The following is a 20000-nucleotide window of genomic DNA, read 5'->3' on the forward strand; positions in this document are numbered from 1 at the left end:
CCACAGATTCCTTTGCAAATATAGTACCCCCCCCCCCCCCACCCCCCCCAACCCCCTTTGCTATAAACCCAGGAGCTGTGTAACAACCTCGCTTCAGTTTGAATTATCTGTAATGCCTTTAGGTCACAACAGTGTCACATGAACTTAGGTATTTAGAAAAGCTTCCGCGGGTAAACCAGCCGAGGGGCACTCGTCGGCTTGGACTTGCTTCTCCGTGCGCTGTTCTTTGGATCAGAGATCACTCCCTTGCTGTATTATTGCAGGGTTTTGCCCGTCTATTACATAATTTTCGCTCTCGACCGGTGCTGCAATGTCCGGCATGTTGATTTAATTCCACCCAGGAGTGTTTGTAAATTTGGGCCCGGGCCTCCGATTAACCAGACCAAACCGAAACTGACATGCTGCGCTATTTTAAAGATCACACGCAAGCGACCTTGTTTCTAAATGAGTAGCCACCTTAGAGACCAGAAGCTTGAGAATTTTTTCCTTTTTTTTTTCCTTTCTCGAAATTAAGAGCCGCTGGAGACCGAGGTCAGCTATTTCCAGTCTTAACGAACTTGAAATTTGGCATTCGCTGCTACAGAACCTTGACGAATCGTGCGCAGGGATTGTGCTTGGACAGAATATTGACCTTCTACGAGAGATACACAGAGAGTACATGCACCAAGGGCACTGGTACAAGGATACGCACGTGGTAGCAGAAAGGCATTCGACGCTTTGTTCTGTTTCTCTCGCAGGAATCGTCTTCACACGGTCTGCAAATGACGTGAGAGCGGGCTTGCAATGACTAGAAGGGATTCATTCAGATGCAGTCGGGTCTATTACACCAAGCGGAATCCGGTTTTGTTAGCAGGGCACTTGCTTGAAACCTATGACCTATGACCCTTGCTCTCATCCTGTAACCTAGGGCAACTTCTTACCGAGACGATATGTGATCTATGAAAGAACAAGACGTTTCGTAGAAAGGACGCAATAGGCACTTGAACCCCCGCAGTCATTTTAACACCTGTTGCAAGAAAACATTAGCAACTAGCTAGACAAAGAACCTTTACGGGAACCTTTTTTAGGTTAAGGCGCTAGGCAGGTTAAGAACTCTTTTAGACAGGGTTCCCAGATGAAACTTTTCGAAGAGGTAAGGAGCCCTGAAACTTTGAAAAGAACTCGCTCTAAAAGGGAAATGTAAAGGTGTAAAATAAGATCTTAACCTGTCGACGGTCTAAGAAAGAAAGGAATCCTTAAGAGGTTTAGGTTTCCTTGGTTACCAGACAAACCTTTCGAGAAGCAAGGATCCCTGAAACTTTCTAAGGAACCTGTTTTTTCTAAGACTGTAGGCATTCGGTAATCTACGTATCATATAAACCTATCATAAATGGTCTATTAAGCTTGACGTTTTAGATATTTCTCGACACGTTAAAATTTTGGAACGGTAGCTACAAGTCTTCTATAACTAGAAGTAAACGTTCACGAGAAGGACGTTCTCCTATTCTTGAGGTGTTTTTTTTTTTTGCTATTGCAGCTATCATTCTGTTCAAGGGAAGTGATGTCAGTGCGTGGGACATCTACAGTACGACTATGTTCGTCTCCTGTTTACACCCAGTATAAATAAATAAACACACTTCCTCCTCTCTGTCCGCACAGAAACGCTTAGCTCCTACAGCGGTGAATGGCGGAGGCGTGTGCAGGACTTGCGCTTCGTGTTATTCATGTCAGCCAGGAAGTCTGCCATCCTCGGTAGACTCGATAAGTCATACATTTACAAGACAAAGGAAACGTTTCTGAGACATTATGTGAGCAAACGTGACGGGAACCCTTTAGAGAAAATGTCAGCTTTTAGAATTTCTGATATTGATCAAGTACAATATTTTGGAAGACGCTTTTTTTTTTTTTTTTTTTTTTTGTCATGTATCAGTGACTGCGTTTACACGGACCGCAGTGATCTAATTATTGACCTCATTCTGAATAAGACGATATTCTGATTAAGGTGTTTACATGAGTCGCTTTTAGTATATTCCTTTCATGTTCCTGTGTTACACGTTATAGAACGTAGATCGATTAACGTCACACGTCATTACGTCCCCGCGCCACGCCGTCCGACGTTCCCTCCAGAATTTCACGTATCGACATGCAGTCGGTCATCGTTATGGTCCCGTATACGGTTTTGAGTGTTTCATCTTTCATTTTACGAACGCTCCGAGTGCGGTTAATTATTCGTCGTGCCGTACGTGCTAATAGACGACCGCTTGAAGCCGTGGGCTGCGTCCCAAACCGCGTACTTGCCTACTATGTAGTAGCCGAAACACGTGTATTTCACTTACTATATAGCGGGTAAGTGCGCGGTTCGGGACGCAGCCGTGCTCTCTCGTTCGCCGTCAAATGGTCGAGCGCCGCCGTGTGTGTACGTCCTGTCACACGATGCGGTGGAAACTCCCACGCGACGTTAATAGTGTGATTAAGGTGTGTACGTGTCTGTAACGCGACTAAAACAGGAGTACTCCACACGTCTTAATTCCATTCGTATTGACCACGAGTATGACCTTAATCGGATTAAGGTCATCGATAAGCTCTGTTTACATGCCAGTTTCTTAATCAGAGTATCGTCTTAATCGGGTTCATATCGGATTACTGTCGTCCATATACACGTACTGAATGGGGTATTTGAGTTCGATTAATCCACACTTTTTGACCAATCAGAATCGAGAACTCAGTTAACTCTGCGGTGTAATGCATTATAGCTCGTTTTTGTTGTTGGTGAATTAAACGAGTAAATGAAACAAAAACATCCAGAGAACCGAACGTCCAGGGCGTGGAAAGGTACAGGAGATGGAGGCAACTCATTTTATAAAGTATGTTGTTAAGTGTGTTGTGAAGCGTCTTGTGGGTTAAGGTTAGGGTTGTAGGTTGAGCTGGATTAAGCTCCACCCACTGGATATTTGGGTCTGCAGCAAGGCTTCATCTCAATGAATTTTCACACATTTTTAGTTGGTTATGTCCATTAATTATCGCAGCCATTAGTCATACCATCGTGTCCTGGTATTACCCATGAGAAAGTAAACTGAATGTCTGCGTGCGTTAAAGTTATTCGCTTTTGCAACAGTTAAGGACTTTTTGTTACTCAACACCACAGGTCATCTGTAGTGGCTTTTACACGTTTGTTAAATGGCATGCTGTGGGAAGATGGGGGTTTTGTTTTCTCGTTTTTTTTTTTTTGTTTTTGGTAGGAATGTGTGTGTTTCTAGATGTGACTTTTGGGAGTTGGGTGTCCCGCTGCAGCTGTGTTTCATTCTATTTTCATATTTCATTCCCCATCAATCATCTTATGAGACACTGAGTCTGGACCGCAAAAACTTTCGATCCTACTTCACAACGTCGGGCGTCTCTGGCCCGAAAGTATCTCACAGTTCATTTCTCGTTAAACAAATCGTACTGAATTTCACATTTTTACATCCGCTTACAGATCCGCTTATGTGTGCGAAACTTTTGCCGCCCATCTACTGTATATCCTGTGTATATATATATATATGTGTGTGTGTATGTGTTCATTCATTTAAACCTGGCCTTAAAAAAGTAGCGAGCGAAATGTACTTTAGACGCCTTTAGAAGTCTTTATCCTGATCAGGATTCCCAACAGATAAATATAATAACCGATATCAATTCCGTTCTCTATCGGAAACGTTCTGCGCTGGATTCCACTGCAATCTCTCGTTATTACTCATTAGTGCAGTGTAATTAACTCTCATTTGGGTTGACCTGCTAGTGTTTTAATTAAAGGTCGATGTTAAATATCTTTTCCTTGTGGTTTAGTGTACTGCTCCACACTGCTTTACTGTTACATTCCCTTGAGATTGTTTTGAATCATTTTAGCTTTAATGAACTCTTTTTACCAGAGGCCAAAAAAAAATTTAAAAAAAAAAAAAAAAAAAGGCGTTTGTGCCTGTTTTTGGGGCTTCCTGTATTCAGCATTGAATTAATTTATGATGTCGCACTCCACAGTAAAGGTTAAATGGCTCGTATGAAAGTAGACACTCAGGGCTTTAAAAATTTTTCATACGTATTTCTTTTTTTTTCTTTTCTTCATACCCGTTTCACTGGGGCAGTTGTATACAATGTTTAACTATGAAAAGCAGCTTTAGCTGTGCCGTCTGTTTTTATCTCGCTATTGTGGAGAGGTGTGAATTGTTTGCCCAGCAGGTGGCTCACACCCCTCCCCTTTCCCATCGTCCGGCTCACAGGCAGCCGAACACAGTGTCACGGTACTCTACACACAGAAACCCAACGGTGTCCCGACTCATCTTAGAAAAGAATTCCTTTGTTTTTACCCATTTGAAAACTCGGGCGGGAATATGATCTTCGACTCGACAGGGTTTACTGTTTCTTTCTCCAGAAACAGATTTCAAGCTCTCATATTAAGTTGAAATGACAGAACGGCTCGAATGACCCGTATTGATTTCGGGGACTGCCTCTAAGTCACTGCGTTTCATCGTCCGTCCGGATACTCGTCTAATAAACGGCCTCGGTCCTTCTTTTTTCGGACTTTTCTCTCCGTTCCATGATAACTCTCGGCGGTTCGTCCTCGGCGGCTAGAGAGCACAAATAACTCGCGGCATAACCGGCGCTCGGGACATCGGAAACTATGATGAGATAAAAAAAAAACAAAAACAAGATTGATTGAGGATTGATTCGTTTTCAGCGAGACGGAGTTAGAGCTTCATTCCATGGTGTAATAGTCTCGTCTCATGGCGCCCTTGTGTTTTTATGGGTAGATAATTAGTTTTGATTGATTTCAGGATTTGATGGCTTGGGTCGCATGCATTTTATGATGACAAAGGGAACTATATATAGTGGTAGATATTTACTGTTATTATTATTTGCATTCCCAGTTGGTTCACGATGCTGAGCTGTTTAGTACTGGTCTTCCTGCTTTCTTGCTAATGACTACTCATGCCTGTTCAGTACTCTTGTCCTCGGTAGTATTAACAGCTATGTTGAATTTCTTCGCTCAGTCACAATATTGATTGTTTTGCAGCTCCCCGTGAGCGTTTCTGTTTTACATAATTAATGTAGACTGCAGTGCTTTGTCTTTCTTTATAGCGTTCGTGTTGATTTCACCCTTGAGCCTTTTGCCTTCAAGTGTGTTCTGTAAAGCTCTGCAATTACAGAATCACTGCAGCAGGGGAATGATTACACCGTGAGCTGGAAGCTTTTTTTTCCTATCTTGGTTTAGCCCACGCACATTTACAATAAATTGGTATTCTCATAAATAAATAAATAAATAAATAAATAGATGCAGCCATAAAAAAGATGCAAGCTAAGCTGGGGGGTTGGGGATTGGGGGGGGTGTCGGTCGGTATGCCTGTTGCATATCCCAGGGAACTCGGAGCACAGGGTAGGGGGAGGCCTGGATGGAGTGCCAACCCATCGAAGGTCGAGGTTTCAAGCCCAAGCGCTGCCAAGCTGCCACTGTTGGGCCCTTGAGCAAGGCTCTTAACCGTCTCTCCTCCAGGGGGCGCTGTATCATCTCTGACCCTGCGCTCTGACCCCAACTTCCTAGCATGCTGGAGTACACGAAGAAAAGAATTTCACTCTGCTGTAATGTAATAAAGTTAGTGTCTTTGCTACTGCTTATCCTCCGACTAGATTACTTGGAAATATGGCTTCATTTTTCGACGGCGTGTCCCCCATGAGCTGCATGCTGCTTACCCATCTGTCAAGGACCGTTTTGATCGATGAGTTTTTATTAAACCGTGGACTTTCTAGCCGGTCTATTACTCCTTTAGGAACATTAGATGTTTCAGGCTTTAGTTTTTGGTTCATCTTGACCTTGGTAAACAGTGTTTACAGTCCAGCTGTGGCTATAACTGGACTTTAATGTCACAGTGCATGTTCACCCTCTAATTCTGAACTCGTGTGAAGTCATGTGTGGAGGACTCTTGATGTCCGAGGGCCGCTCTCGGAGGACGAGAAAAACAGCCTCTGCGGTTGCAATCCAAACGATTCAACCCCCATCGCAAATCGGGTTTATCGTCAAAACGTACCGACTTTCAGCTGTTACGACGGACTCTTCGAGTGTCTTTTAAGTATCTCGGGAGCTCCTTCGCGAGAGCTGGGCAGACAGATGGGCAGCAGTGGGGAGTGGTGGAGAAGCACAAGCTCGGTCCTCACCTGTGGTTGTGACTGGAAGAATAACTTTGAGAGGATGGCTGATGGAAATAAAGTTTCTCCACTGGCCTTATTTCACGTGAGAGATTAAGGAGCTTGACAACCCAAGAGATCCTTGACGTAGAGATGAATCAAGAATCAAGAATCGACTCCTCAGAATCAAGAGGAGTCGGCTGGTTCTAGCACCTTACAAGGAGAACCCCAGGTTAGTAGAGCTATATCAGGGACATCCCTTTGGATGGAGACACTGGGCCAAACCCAGGATCCACTGGAGAGATGATATCTCACGGTCGGCTTTGGAACATCTGGGAATCCCCAAGGAGGAGCTGGAATCTCTGGCTGAGCTTCTCGTCTTCTTATCCCAACCAGGATAAGCGAAACGATATGAATTGTATATTTTGTGCTGTATCGTCTAATATTTATTAGACTTATTCGTTTCGGCTAGGGGTCAAGGTGTTAACTGACGCACTCGTATGTGATGAAGTGATGTTTTATCTTTAATAAACTTGAAGACTTTTTTTTTTTTACAACATCTGCGTTTTGGTTTCTATGACTCTCTCTCTCTCTCTCTCTCTCTCTCTCTCTCTCTCTCTCTCTCTCTCTCTCTCACACACAAACTCTATCACTCCTGATCTTCTGCACTCTCCATCACACTCTCTTTCAGTATCAATCTTTTTTACTCATGACTTTGATTCAATTCCGTCTCTCTCTCTCTCTCTCTCTCCTATATCCCGTCTCACGCTATCCCTCATGACCCTCCGTCTCTGTTTCTATCTCTATGTCCATCTCTTGCAGTCTCTTTCTCTATCCCTCTCTTTTACTCATGACCCCTGTTTTAATCTCTCGTTCTCTCTCTCTCTCTCTCTCTCTCGCTCTCGCTCTCCCTCTCCGTCTGTAGAAGTGTGACTGTCTCCTGAGTTTGGAGGCGTACTCGCTGGAGCAGAAGACGAGAGTGTGTCAGTGTCTGAGCGATAACATCGAAAAGCAACTTCAGCTGGAGTGCAGAGAGACGTTCAGCCCCAGTGAGCAGGTACACACTCTCACACACTCCGTCACACACTCTCACACACTCCGTCACACACATCGTCACGCACTCCGTCCGTCGCACACTCTCGCACACTCCGTCACGCACTCCATCCATCACACACTCCGTCACACACATCGTCCGTCACACACACCGTCACACACTCTCACACACACCGTCACACACTCCATCCATCACACACACCGTCACACACTCTCACACACACCGTCACACACACCATCCGTCACACACTCTCACACACTCAATCCGTCACACACCGTCACACGCTCCATCACCCACTCTGTCACACACTCCATCCGTCACACACTCTATCCGTCACACACACACACACACTGTGTCACACACACCATCACGAACTCCATCACACACATACACACACATTACTCCATATAAAAGCATATTTTAATTGAAAAATTCTTTTTGTAGTTTGATCCATTTTTTTTTTCTTCAAAAATATATGAAATGATATTTTATTTTGAATTCAATTCCAGATCTCTCTAGTTTTTCTCTTTCGCTATTGTCATTATTTTATTGCGCATTGCAGCTATATCCTCAAGTGTCACGGCATGATATCTGGCCGTAAATACACACACCGTGTTTTTTCCCCTCCTTTTTTCCCGGGCTTTAAACTGTCGCTCTCTTTCCGTGGAATTAAAGGCGCAGCAACGTTGTGTGTAATAATACAAAACGCTTCCGTATCACAGCGTCGGTGTGAACTCCAGCACATGCCGTATAAAGCCGTGTCTCATCAGCATACGGGACGCTTCCACTCTTCAACACCTGCTCGTAATTATTCCTCTCATCCTGCTTTTTACATGAAAGAGAGATGCCCTGAGCTGCCTGTTTTATCTCGGCTTGAATCAGGAAGCGATTGTTCTTTCTTTTCTCTCAGTCTCTTTTCTCTTCTCCTTGTGTTCCAGCCTTCCGTTTGTTTGTTTGTTTGTTGTTGGTTTGTTTCGCAGCTGTTTGAGTTTCGAGCACACGCCGTTGATATAACGTGTGTGTGTGTGTGTGTGTGTGTGGTTGTCATTATTATTTTTATCCACCTCTCTGGAGATAATGATAACTTTGCCCCAAGCTGATCCACTAGCTAGGTGGAATCCGAGATCTCTCTATGGCACTGGTACACGTGTTACGGGAAAAACGAAGTCACGTGATCATTCGTCATTTCTGATTGGTCATACCGTGTCACAAGACTAGAACTATGGAAGAAAATGACTAGCTTAAATGATTTAGTTGCAACTGAAGTAAGGATCAAGTAAGTAACGAAGGCGTGGCTCCGCCCACGATCGCTCCCCGACCGGGTCTTCTAGATCATCGCGTATCCTTCCCTGATCCGTCAAGCCCATACCGTATGACCGTCACGCTACCCCGATCGTATACTGGCTTTGTCGTCATTCTCAGCGTCCATTGCGCGGTTTAAATTCGGTATTTTAGAACGCCGCGGCCGTCTACACGCGCAAGAGGCGAGCTACGATTAGAGCGATCGCCGACAAATCTCATTTCGAGCGGCGTAAGCCCTACGTGGAACTCCGGTTTGTCGTGCCTGCCGGTGACTAGCGACCGACTTCCTGTTTACACTTGTATGCGCATGCCCAGTGTGCACGAGCGGTCACGTGACATGCGTGTTCGGTCGTGTAGCGTGGACGGAGATCGTTCCCGAAACACCGTTTTAGAACCAGAACGCACTAGTGTAAACAGGACCTCATCGCCCACTGCTGAGCAGATAATAATCATCTGCCGTGTTCTAGTATTTCTACTGTATAATTCTATAAACTCCATCTGACCCGGTCTGGTTCTGTCTGGTTCTGTTGTGTGTAGATGAGGACCGTGAGCTGTTTATAGACATTAATAAATTTGTCCGTGCCCTTCTGCTAATGGACCATTGATTACTGTAGGTGACATGCGAGTGTGTGTGTGTGTGTGTGTGTGTGTGTGTGTGTGTGTGTGTGTAAGTGAGCTTATGAATCACACACATCATCGATCTCTCCTACTGGCTGTCTCACACGCATATACCCCCCACCAGCACACACACACACACACACACACACACACACACACACACACACACACACACACACACCTTTCAGACACACACACACACATTTTATTGGCTTGGGGAAGGAGACTAGAATCAATATTTTGGGACTGCACATTTGTTGTTGTTGTGTTTTTTATTTATTGGTTGATTTTAAAAGTAATAATAATACGTTCGTGTTTATAACACAGTGACGTATTTAAGGGTGACATTTAATCGTATTTTATCGCAGTCGTCTTTAATTTAATCTAATAAACTTTAATTAGCTATCGTTTTTCTTATTTCATTTAAAAAAAGAAAAATCATTATTTATTTATGCGTCACAAGATGACCAAACTGTCATTCCTATTGATTGATTGATTGATTGATTGATTGATCGATTTGCTGTTACACTCCGTTCGACTTTAAAACAGGACGCGGTTCATTCAGCTGAAGGTAACAGATTGAGAACGATTGATATTTTATCTTCTCAGTAAAAACAAACAAAAACTAATACATCACAAAAATAAACAAACATAATAGGAAAAGTCATGATAATACACAGTTGTGATTGTGGTATTACCATTTATTTATTTATTTATCTATTTATTTATTTATTTACCTGTCTATATATCTAAATATGTAGCATTTTTATTCTTAGTAAAATAAACAGACAAACAAACAAACAGCCAAATTATAAATAACCAGGTTTCTTTCTTTCTTTCGTTTGTTCATTCTTTCTTTTTTCCTTTCTTTCTTTCTCTTTCTTTCTTTCTTTCTTTCGTTTGTTCGTTCTTTCTTTTTTCCTTTCTTTCTTTCTCTTTCTTTCTTTCTTTCTTTCTTTCTTTCTTTCGTTCATTCATTCTTTCTTTTTTCTTTTCTTTCTTTCTATCTTTTTTCCTTTCTTTCTTTGTTTCTTTCTTTTGTTCATTTGTTCGTTTGTTCATTCTTTCTTATGCCCTTTCTTTCTTTATTTCTTTTTTCCTTTCTTTCTTTTCTTTCTTTCTTTCTTTCTTTCTTTCTTTCTTTCATTCATTTGTTCTTTCTTTCTTTTTTCCTTTCTTTCTTTCGTTCATTCATTCTTTCTTTTTTCTTTTCTTTCTTTCTTTCTTTCTTTCTTTCTTTCTTTCTTTCTTTCTTTCTTCCTTCCTTCCTTCCTTTCTTCCTTCCTTCCTTCCTTCCTTCCTTCCTTTCTTTCTTTCTTTCTTTCTTCCTTTCTTTCTTTCTTTCTTTTTTTCTTTCTTTCTTTCTTTCTTTCTTTCTTTCTTTCTTTCTTTCTTTCTTTCTTTCTTCCTTTCTTTCTTTCTTTCTTTCTTCCTTCCTTCCTTCCTTCCTTCCTTTCTTTCTTTCTTCCTTTCTTTCTTTCTTTCTTTCTTTCTTTCTTTCTTTCTTTCTTCCTTTTTCCTTTCTTTCTTCCTTTCTTTCTTTCTTTCTTCCTTTCTTTCTTTCTTCCTTCCTTCCTTCCTTCCTTCCTTCCTTTCTTTCTTCCTTCCTTCCTTCCTTCCTTCCTTCCTTCCTTCCTTCCTTCCTTTCTTTCTTCCTTCCTTCCTTCCTTCCTTCCTTCCTTCCTTCCTTCCTTCCTTCCTTCCTTTCTTTCTTTCTTTCTTTCTTTCTTTCTTTCTTTCTTTCTTCTTCCTTCCTTCCTTCCTTCCTTCCTTCCTTCCTTCCTTCCTTCCTTCCTTCCTTCCTTTCTTTCTTTCTTTCTTTCTTTCTTTCTTTCTTTCTTCCTTTCTTTCTTTCTTTCTTTCTTTCCCTATGTAATATTTAGTTTTTATATTCTGAGTAAAACAAACAGACGTTCAGGAAGGATTGGAGTCTTCAGTAAAAGATGTATGATGCTTGTAGAAGTCTTTATTGTGTAGTGTAGGCAGACTGTAGCTACATATTTGACCGGATTATACCAATAATATGCAAATACCAAATGCTTGACCTCTATACATTATATCCTGTGTGTGTGTGTGTGTGTGTGTGTGTGTGTGTGTGTGTGTTTTTTTCTCCCTGAGGGAAATGAGTTAAGTCATCCTCATCACCTCCAACAGCACACTCGTTTAAACGGGCGTTCATTAAAGCTGTGATTAAAACGCAGACGTCTGAAGCGACACTGGACCGGTCCCTGTTCTCCGTGCTGATTGAACCGGTCGGATTCTGCTCATGGGCCCGTCGTGAATCCCGCGCTGTTATGAGAGCAGAGCCGCGGGTTCTCTCTCGCCTCCTGTGTTTCCTCAGTGGGACAGTATCACTGTGTCCTCTTCTCACTAATCACCTGACTCATCCCCCTGACTGCATCTCTCCCCTCCCGAGACCCCGAGACTCTCTCTCTCTCTCTCTCTCTCTCTCTCTCTCTCTCTCTCTCTCTCTCTCTGACGAGCGGGTTCCCCTGTTTGTACTGACGCAGAATATTAACGCACATCAGTCTACTTTAGTGACTAACAGGAATATGACGCCGGAGTGAGTCGGAGGATCGGTGCAGAATGAGATCTCTAATCTTTATAATGCCGTTAAAACATGTGATTCACTTCCGCTACATTAAATATTACAACTATATATAGATTCCGGCTTCACGTCACAGTTCCCATGGTGACCGATGATATAATAAAATAAAAAATAAAAAACAATAAAGCGCAATGCGCACGTTGTAACCATAACAACGCTCTTTTCAATCCTAGCAAGTGTCAGCTAACTAACTAACCTACAGTAGCGTGCTCTCTAGATTAGATCGACCAGTTGTTGTTATTATTATTATTATTATTATTATTATTATTAGTAGTAGTAGTAGTAGTAATAGTAATGCAGATGAAATAGAACTTCCAGTAACTCGAGCGAGGTCGTTCGTCTTTGCTGTAGCTCCAGTGGCGGAAAAGCGTAAAAATTTGAGCAACATGACTGCACGCAGACTCGGTTAAAGCGGGGACGTCACGTATCGTCACGTGTTGATTTACGCCGCGATACCGTCGTCGTAAATCGCGTATTCGCCCCGGCTAACGAAAACGCTCCGTCGTCCGTGTTCGTTTTTCATCGCCGTTTGTCTCTCGACGTCGCTCTTGACGTTCTTTCCTTTTGCTTTTTGTCATATTTTTCTCATGTCAAGCTTTTATCGCGATTTCCGGTTTGAGATACCATCCCCGGACCGTCAAGCGTCCGGCCGTGATGCCACGTGGCGTGCGATCGAATCACGACGCAGCGTCAGAGTGACATCTCGATGTCCTCCTCTCATATTTACTACGACGTCCAGCCTAATAATTCTTCAGGACGTGACTCACGACGCTCGACGGGATCTCATAAACTGGCCTCGGATATGGGAAAAGGGGAGCACCGGATCAGCAGAGAGTCGGACCCGCCCCTCTCTTTAAACCGGGAGGTCTTTTGATAAGACCTGAACTTTGTGTTTTATTGTAAGTAATGCCTGTAGACCGAAAAAAGCCGCATGACTCACCGCTCTGCAGCTGTTGCCCAGTAAGGCCAGAGGATAAATATAAACAAGCGTTTGAAGCTGAATGGAGCCCAGAGGAGCGAGAGAAACCATTCTGGATTCTTTTATTACACTTTTGTTGCTGAGTCGCATTTTTACACCGTCTCCCGTATAGTCTGAATCCTACTCGTCTGGCGGGAACACCGATTTTCCGTCTCCTCGGCGCAGAGACAGGCCGAGGCGAGTCACACACCTCTATACCTGTCACGCGCTGTAAAAAGAAATACACACAGAGTTGCGTTCTGCTTCACCGACACGTCCGATTTAATCCGCGTTCCAACCTCGGAGGTAGTGGGATGATCACGGAAAGGAAACTCTGGTTATAAAAGCGCACTGGGATTCTAGGAAATATTTTTTTAAATCCACGCATGGTTTAAAACTACTCGAATCGGCGAAATCGCAATCGCACGAAATTGTCGCGCGCGGTTTTTCGCGCCGATGTCCGTCGGTAAACGAGACCTTTTAGCCGTACACGTGAATCGAAGAGCGCTCCGGTCGAGGCGATGACGCGACGCGGCGCGTCTCGGCACGGATCTGCGGGAAATCGGCGGTCATTTCGGAAAACCGCGAGCTCCTCCGAATATCGCGGCGTTCGCTTGATTTCGCGTTCATTCCTGCTATCGCAAATCCGTGAAATTGTCGCGAAAAACAAAACGCAGCTCGTCACGTTTTCAAGAAATCGCGTGGTGAAGGTGACGGAAAAGTTCCGCCGGATTCCCCTTCCGTAAATCGGTGCCTCCGGGATTTCCCGATTTTTGCGCTCGCAGAAATCAAACAAACTCTGCAATATTACGACGAGCTCACGATTTTTTTTTTCCCCGGAATGATTTTCCCGCAGATTTTCCCCGTGATGCGTCATATGCCTTCATCGCGACGCCCCGTGTGTCGTCGTCACAAGGCGCGTTCACTCAAAGCTCCCTTCGATTCAAGCGGTTTTCCGCAAAAATGCAAAAAAAACCTCACAAATTCCGTAAAAAACAATAAAAAAAAAAATCCTGTACGGACTGGTGAATGTTACACGTTTCCGGAAGACTTCGCCGTATGATGACGGCGATTACGCACACTTTGGGGACGTTAAAACGGCTTCTGCTATACACTTACAGCGTTTGGCTTTGGGTTAAGAGTCTTGCTCGAGGGCCCGGGACTGACCGCTTGGCCATGCTGGGATTTGTCTTAACCAGCGCCGCTTACACAGACGTCCCTGTGTAGCTTTCTAACCCTCTGATTTGCGTCTGCTGCTCGACAAAATCTGACCAATCGGATTTGAGAATTCAGCGTGATTGTCGAGCGTACTACCAGGAAGTATAATATTAGCTTCAGTACATACACAAGGTGTAACACTTCACATGAGTATATACAGTGTTTACCTTGACTGAAGGGATAACTCTCAGCCCCGTCTGGTTCTCTTTCTATTTTTGGGGCGTGTCCCAGGTCTAGTCCTGTCATTATCCCCATGCACCCCCCATCCCCCCCCCCCACTCACACAATCCTATGTGCTCATCACACACTCGAGTATCCAAACAAGGCCTTCTGGACGGTATTAAGTCGAGCCGGCACAGGAGAAAGACCGCCTTCCGCGGCTGCATAAAGCGATCATTCACTGACCTCTCGCAACAGCTGGATCGTGTTTTCTCGGCTCAAGATGTGGCGGCGCGAGAGAGAACCCGGATACTTCAGATAGCTCTTCAGACTGTGTCTCGAATGTAGCCAAGGAGGCGTTGATTAGTACTCGAGCACATGAGAAAGTGTTGTGAAAACGTGCTGTGTGTTAAGAGGACGCGCGCGATGGCATTTCTTGGCTTATTTAAAAGCGATCGCTCGTTACGTTCCAGAGTCTTTATTTATAAATCGCTCTCTAGAGATGTCTAAGAGTCTGATACAGAGTGTGGACCTCACATGAGCTAGAAATAGTGCCTAAGTGCCTGCCAGGGTGATTGACATATGAATGTTGACCAGTGTGTGTGTGTGTGTGTGTGTGTGTGTGTGGGGCACTATTCTTTAACACGCTATAAGATTAATAAGAGGAGTGTGAAAGCCAGCGCCGAGAGAGTGTGTGTGTGTGTGTGTGTGTGCAGCCTGATGATCCTGAAGCTTGTGGCCTGAAAAGAGCGTAAAGGATGTGACGTGTCACGGGAAGTGGGCGGAGCATCTGAAAAGCGGTTAACGCAGCTCCAGGTCCATCTCACGTGTTTTATCGGCGTGACGTCGTCGTATCCGGATCGGTTCCCTGTGCACTTCGATGGAGGGTGTTTCTGGTCGATGCATCAGATGATAACGCGCGCGCGGCACGGAGGGAGCCGCGGTGGCCGTGTAACGACGATGTAACGCTTGTTCTTGCCTGCGTGCGGTTTTCACTTCTTCACGCCGTGATGTGATTAACGCCGTACTACGGGTTATTAAGCAACGTGTCAGAGGGAGAGTGATGGAGAAACGTGTTGTTTGTTTTCTAAATAATTCTGAAGCAGTCGATGACAGACGGCTGTTTTTACCGAGCGCTTTATTCTTTTCTCTACGAATGCGTTTAATACGCTCGGGTTTTTTTTAATCAACTTCATCAGCGCAGTGTTGTTATGAGAAGAGTGAATAATCAGAGAGTAAAATGGGAAACGTATGCTATACATACACACACACACACACACACACACACACACACACACACACCGGGAACAGCTTCATCTGCACTGTCCTGAGTGTGTGAGTGTGTGTCCTGACTGTCCTTGTGTTCTCAAATACATTCTTCTTCTTTCTTGTCTTCCTCTTTGTCCTCTTGTTTGTCTTCTTCTCCTCCTCCTTTCTCTTCTCCTTCTCTTCTTCTTCTTCTTCTTTGTTGTCTTCCTCTGTGTTCTTCTTCTCCTTCTTCTTCTGATTGCTCGAAGCACAGATTCTGTTCAAACGTACTTTGATATAAAAGTATATGTTTGAATAGTTTAAACTTCTCGGTGTATAGAATTAGTCTCATCCTTCCATCCATCAATCCATCTATCTATCCACCCATCAATCCGTCCGTCCTACCATCCGTCCGTCCGTCCGCCCGTCCGTCCTTCTGTCCGTCCATCCGTCCTTCCATCCGTCCCTCCATCAGTCCGTCCATCCTTCTGTCCGTCCGTCCGTCCATCCGTCCTTCCATCAGTCTGTCCGCCCGTCTGTCCTTCCGTCCGTCCGTCCTACCATCCATCCGTCCATCCTTCCGTCCGTCCGCCCGCCCGTCCATCCGTCCTTCCATCCGCCCGTCCGTCCGTCCTACCGTCCGTCCGTCCATCCTTCTGTCAGTCCGTCCGTCCATCCGTCCTTCCATCCGTCCCTCCATCAGTCCGTCCGCCCATCCGCCCATCCATCAGTCTGTCCGTCCATCCGTCCTTCCATCTGTCCATCCATCAGTCCATCTGCCCGTCCGTCCGTCCATCCGTCCTTCCATCAGTCCGTCTGCCTGTCTGTCCTTCCGTCCATCCTTTCGTCCGTCCCCCGTCCGTCCATCCGTCCTTCCATCCGCCCGTCCGTCCATCCTACCATCCGTCCGTCCATCCTTCTGTCCGTCCGTCCGTCCGTCCTTCCATCCGTCCTGCCATCCGTCCCTCCATCAGTCCGTCCGCCCATCCGCCCATCCATCAGTCTGTCCGTCCATCCGTCCTTCCATCTGTCCATCTGCCCGTCCGTCCGTCCATCCGTCCTTCCATCCGTCCGTCCATCCGTCCATCCATCAGTCCGTCCGCCCGTCTGTCCTTCCGTCCGTCCGTCCTACCATCTGTCCGTCCATCAGTCCATTCGCCCATCCGTCTGTCCATCCGTCCTTCCGTCCGTCCATCCATCAGTCCATCCGTCCGTCCTTCCATCTGTCCATTTCTCAGCACTCAGTGGCTGCAGCAGGTCATGAATTATAAAAGGAAAGGGTGTTGTATTATTCATCGTTCCCACTTCACCGCTGCCATTAGTTTGTACATTGAGCAGAAAAATGGCTGAGGTTGCATTTTTATTTTTATACATTTTATTAGTTTTTTCTTATTTAAAAATCTGGAACAACCGGAATCACTTTTTCCCCTCACGCAGCAGGCGGACTTATCCCAGAAGTCTGTTAATACAATTTCTATTTTTATTGAAATCCTGCAACGTGGTTGGAATTTATTTACGTCGAGTTATAAAAGTATGAACACTAATCCCGCCCACTTTCACTTTCAAGAATAATCGACTGACATGGCAAACGACCAATCACAGACCGTTTCCTGTCGCCTGCTAAGTTTCAGTTAAAACCGCGCAGACGGTATCGGACACGCCGTGGACACGGGCGTAGCGTCAGATAAGCTCATCGAGTTCAAAAGTCGCTTTCAGATTACATACAGAACCGACCGGATCGCAGCCTTAACGATTCTGAATCTCGTGGCCTGAAAAGTGCACAGAAGATATCAGTGGTGTTGAGGGAGATGGGTGGAGCTTCGGAGGCTGAGATTTGAACCTTTGTAACTTGGCATACGAATCGATTCAGTCGAGTCGATATGAACGTGTATATTAATTTGCGTGATTCAGGCGGCTATGCTAATAGCTATATTAGCATTAGCATTGTGGCCCAGTGCAAAGCTAATAATGTATAATAAAGATGACAACAATACAGATTGACCTTGAGCGTGTCTTATGGTTTGTGACCCAAATTTACAACAGAGACAGCCATTGAGGGTTTTTTGTGTGTGTGCATGTGTGTGTGTGTGTGTGTGTGAGTGTGTGTGTGTGTGTGTGTGTGGCATGAGCCCATTTTTCATTTCGGGGCTTTGATTTCACGGCTGCTAAAAATAGCCGACAGAGGAGCGGGACGCGAGTCTCCTGATAGAGAGAGAAGCGCACGGGTACTGCAGTCTCTCTCTCTCTCTCTCTCTCTCTCTCTCTCTCTCGCTCTCTCTCTGTCTATCCCTTTCTCTGCCCCTCCCTCCATCCCGTCCTCCACCCCTCTCTATCCCTCCAATGGCTCAGCAGCCGTGAGCGTGTACACGCTCGGCTGTAATTACTGTAGAGTGGCGACGAGCGAGCGAGGGAACGGGCGCATGAATGAACGGGGAAACTGAGAGAGAAAGAAGGAGAGAAAGAGAGAGACTAGTAATAAAGGGCGTGAGACAGGACGTGTGAGACAGACAGACAGATAGACAGACAGTGAGAAGCAGACAGTAGCCAAGAAAAGAAATTGCATCTATTGACTCTTAGTGGACTTGTACCTAAACTGGCACACACACACACACACACACACACACACACACACACACACACACACACACACACACACACAAGAGCTGCGACTTCTACTCACCACCCCGCATACGCACGGCCGGCTCACAGATGCCTATTTCTAAGGTACACCTGCTTTTTCATACTGTGTGTGTGTGTGTGTGTGTGTGTGTGTGTGTGTGTGTGTGTGTGTGCTGGAATGCTGAACTATTATGACTTTTTAACTAATCAGTGATTTAAGGTTATAAGGATAGAGCAATGTCAACAAATTGGTTGATTAAAATTTTTTTTTTTGTAGAATTTGTAACATTTTTATTTGAAAAGATATTATAAAGCAAAATTGTTGTGTGTGTGTGTGTGTGTGTGTGTGTGTGTGTGTGTGTGTGTGTGTGTGTTGACTTCACGGGATTTACAGCCTTTGCGCTCAGCTGTGCTGTGTTTACTCAGCTCATCAGCTCCTGTTATACGGTTTTACACAAGTGTGTGTGTGTGTGTGTGTGTGTGTGTGTGTGTGTGTATGACTCCTGCTGATAAGGTTTGAGATAAGACACCGCGAAAAACACTTCCCGCGGATTCAGTGTCCGTAATGTGAAGTGTTATATCTTACAGCATTCATAACACCTTATAATAGCTATAAACCGCTCCTAGCTATAAAACACAAGGATGTGACGTCACACGTGAACCAGATTATAACATCATGATCAAATAAAGCGCTCTGATGAGTTCTGGTGTAGCTGTAGTAGCTGTAGTACAGGTTATAATGCATCATAACCGACAGAAGAAAAGGTCAAGAAATGGATATTAAGCGTAATAGAGCAGTATTCATCACGGCAGGTCGTTACAAACTTTGGCTTTGAAGTCTGCGTTTATAACAATGTTCCTGTGAACATGTTGTAACGCATGACATTATGAAGTCTTATGCATGTTTATAAAACATTATAAGGTTTTATGTGTGCTGTGCAACATGATGTCATTGACAGGCTTCATACAGACCTCTATGATATATTCCTATGAACGCTTTACGATCCATTATGTCACATGACATTATGACATTATTATAGTTTATAACGCATTACGCATGTTAATACAGCAATGATATTACAGCTATGAGACATTATAAGGTTTGAGGAGTGCTGTGTAGCATGATGTGAACGCAGTTATAATGCATCATGTGTTCATCGGTGTTGCAGCGAAGGGTCTTGCGTATAGCTCGAGTTTCCCACAATGCCAGATTATAACCGTGTTATCAGCAGATATAGTCGACGCGTAATGCGCGACGTGACGCGGGATGCCGTCATTCAGAACACGTGCTAAAGAACACGTCTAGAAGAGAAGAGAATTGGGTTTCACGTTTTTTTGTTTTTTTCGACGGAGGATGAAAGCGCATGGTAAACACAGGTTATGATAACATACGAGGCGCTACGATCGAGAGTATTTATTATAGCTTCACATTTTCAGCGTATTGAATTATGGAGAAGTAGCGACCCGACCTTGCACTCACGCCAACACTTGACATTTAGGTTTGCTCTTATTACTGGTTTTCTCTCCATCCTGATTTATCTTGTGGAATATAATAATAAGCTAGCGTTGGGTTCTTGTGTAAATTTCACACCGTGAGCAAAAGATCACTGGGTCCAGGTTCAAACATTTATCTTTTACTCTATACATTATACATTAGCAATATTGGTACAATTCGTCATTTTTTTTTTTTTTTTTTAATGATTAGAATATTCCAGACTTATTGTATGCATGTTGGAGGTCTTGTGGGCTACCATGCTGCCCTCTAGAGGTCGCTAGTGGCATTGTGGAAAACATTTCCCTAACCTTAGCTAGATCTTGTTTTTTCGTACATGGACTAAGAGGAGCGTAAGTAAGCAGATGGATAATTCTGATTGGTGTTTTTTTAGGCTTGATGTGACTTGTACCAAATATAGTCCCGCCCACCTGGAGAAGAAAAGGAAAACTGGAATAAATACAAGAACACCATTATTCTTTCATTTGCACTACAGAAGCGAAAGTTGCAGCTAACAGTAAGGGGCTAATATTTAAGAGTAAAGTTGTAGCTAATAGTAAAAAGCTAATAGCTAACGGTAAAGTTACAGCTAACA

General features: G+C 44.4%; 1 protein-coding gene across 1 annotated transcript in view; it reads left to right on the top strand.

Annotated features, from left to right (window-relative positions):
- The window catches only part of rgs3a (regulator of G protein signaling 3a), a 126122-nt gene that overhangs the window by 47453 nt on the left and 58669 nt on the right, over window positions 1-20000 (top strand). The window contains exon 10 of the mRNA XM_053676999.1: window positions 7055-7186. Coding sequence (XP_053532974.1) covers window positions 7055-7186 — 132 coding nt within the window. The remainder of the gene's footprint in view (window positions 1-7054; window positions 7187-20000) is intronic.

This window comes from Ictalurus punctatus, chromosome 28 (genome assembly GCF_001660625.3).
Source record: "Ictalurus punctatus breed USDA103 chromosome 28, Coco_2.0, whole genome shotgun sequence".
Lineage (NCBI taxonomy): Eukaryota > Metazoa > Chordata > Actinopteri > Siluriformes > Ictaluridae > Ictalurus > Ictalurus punctatus.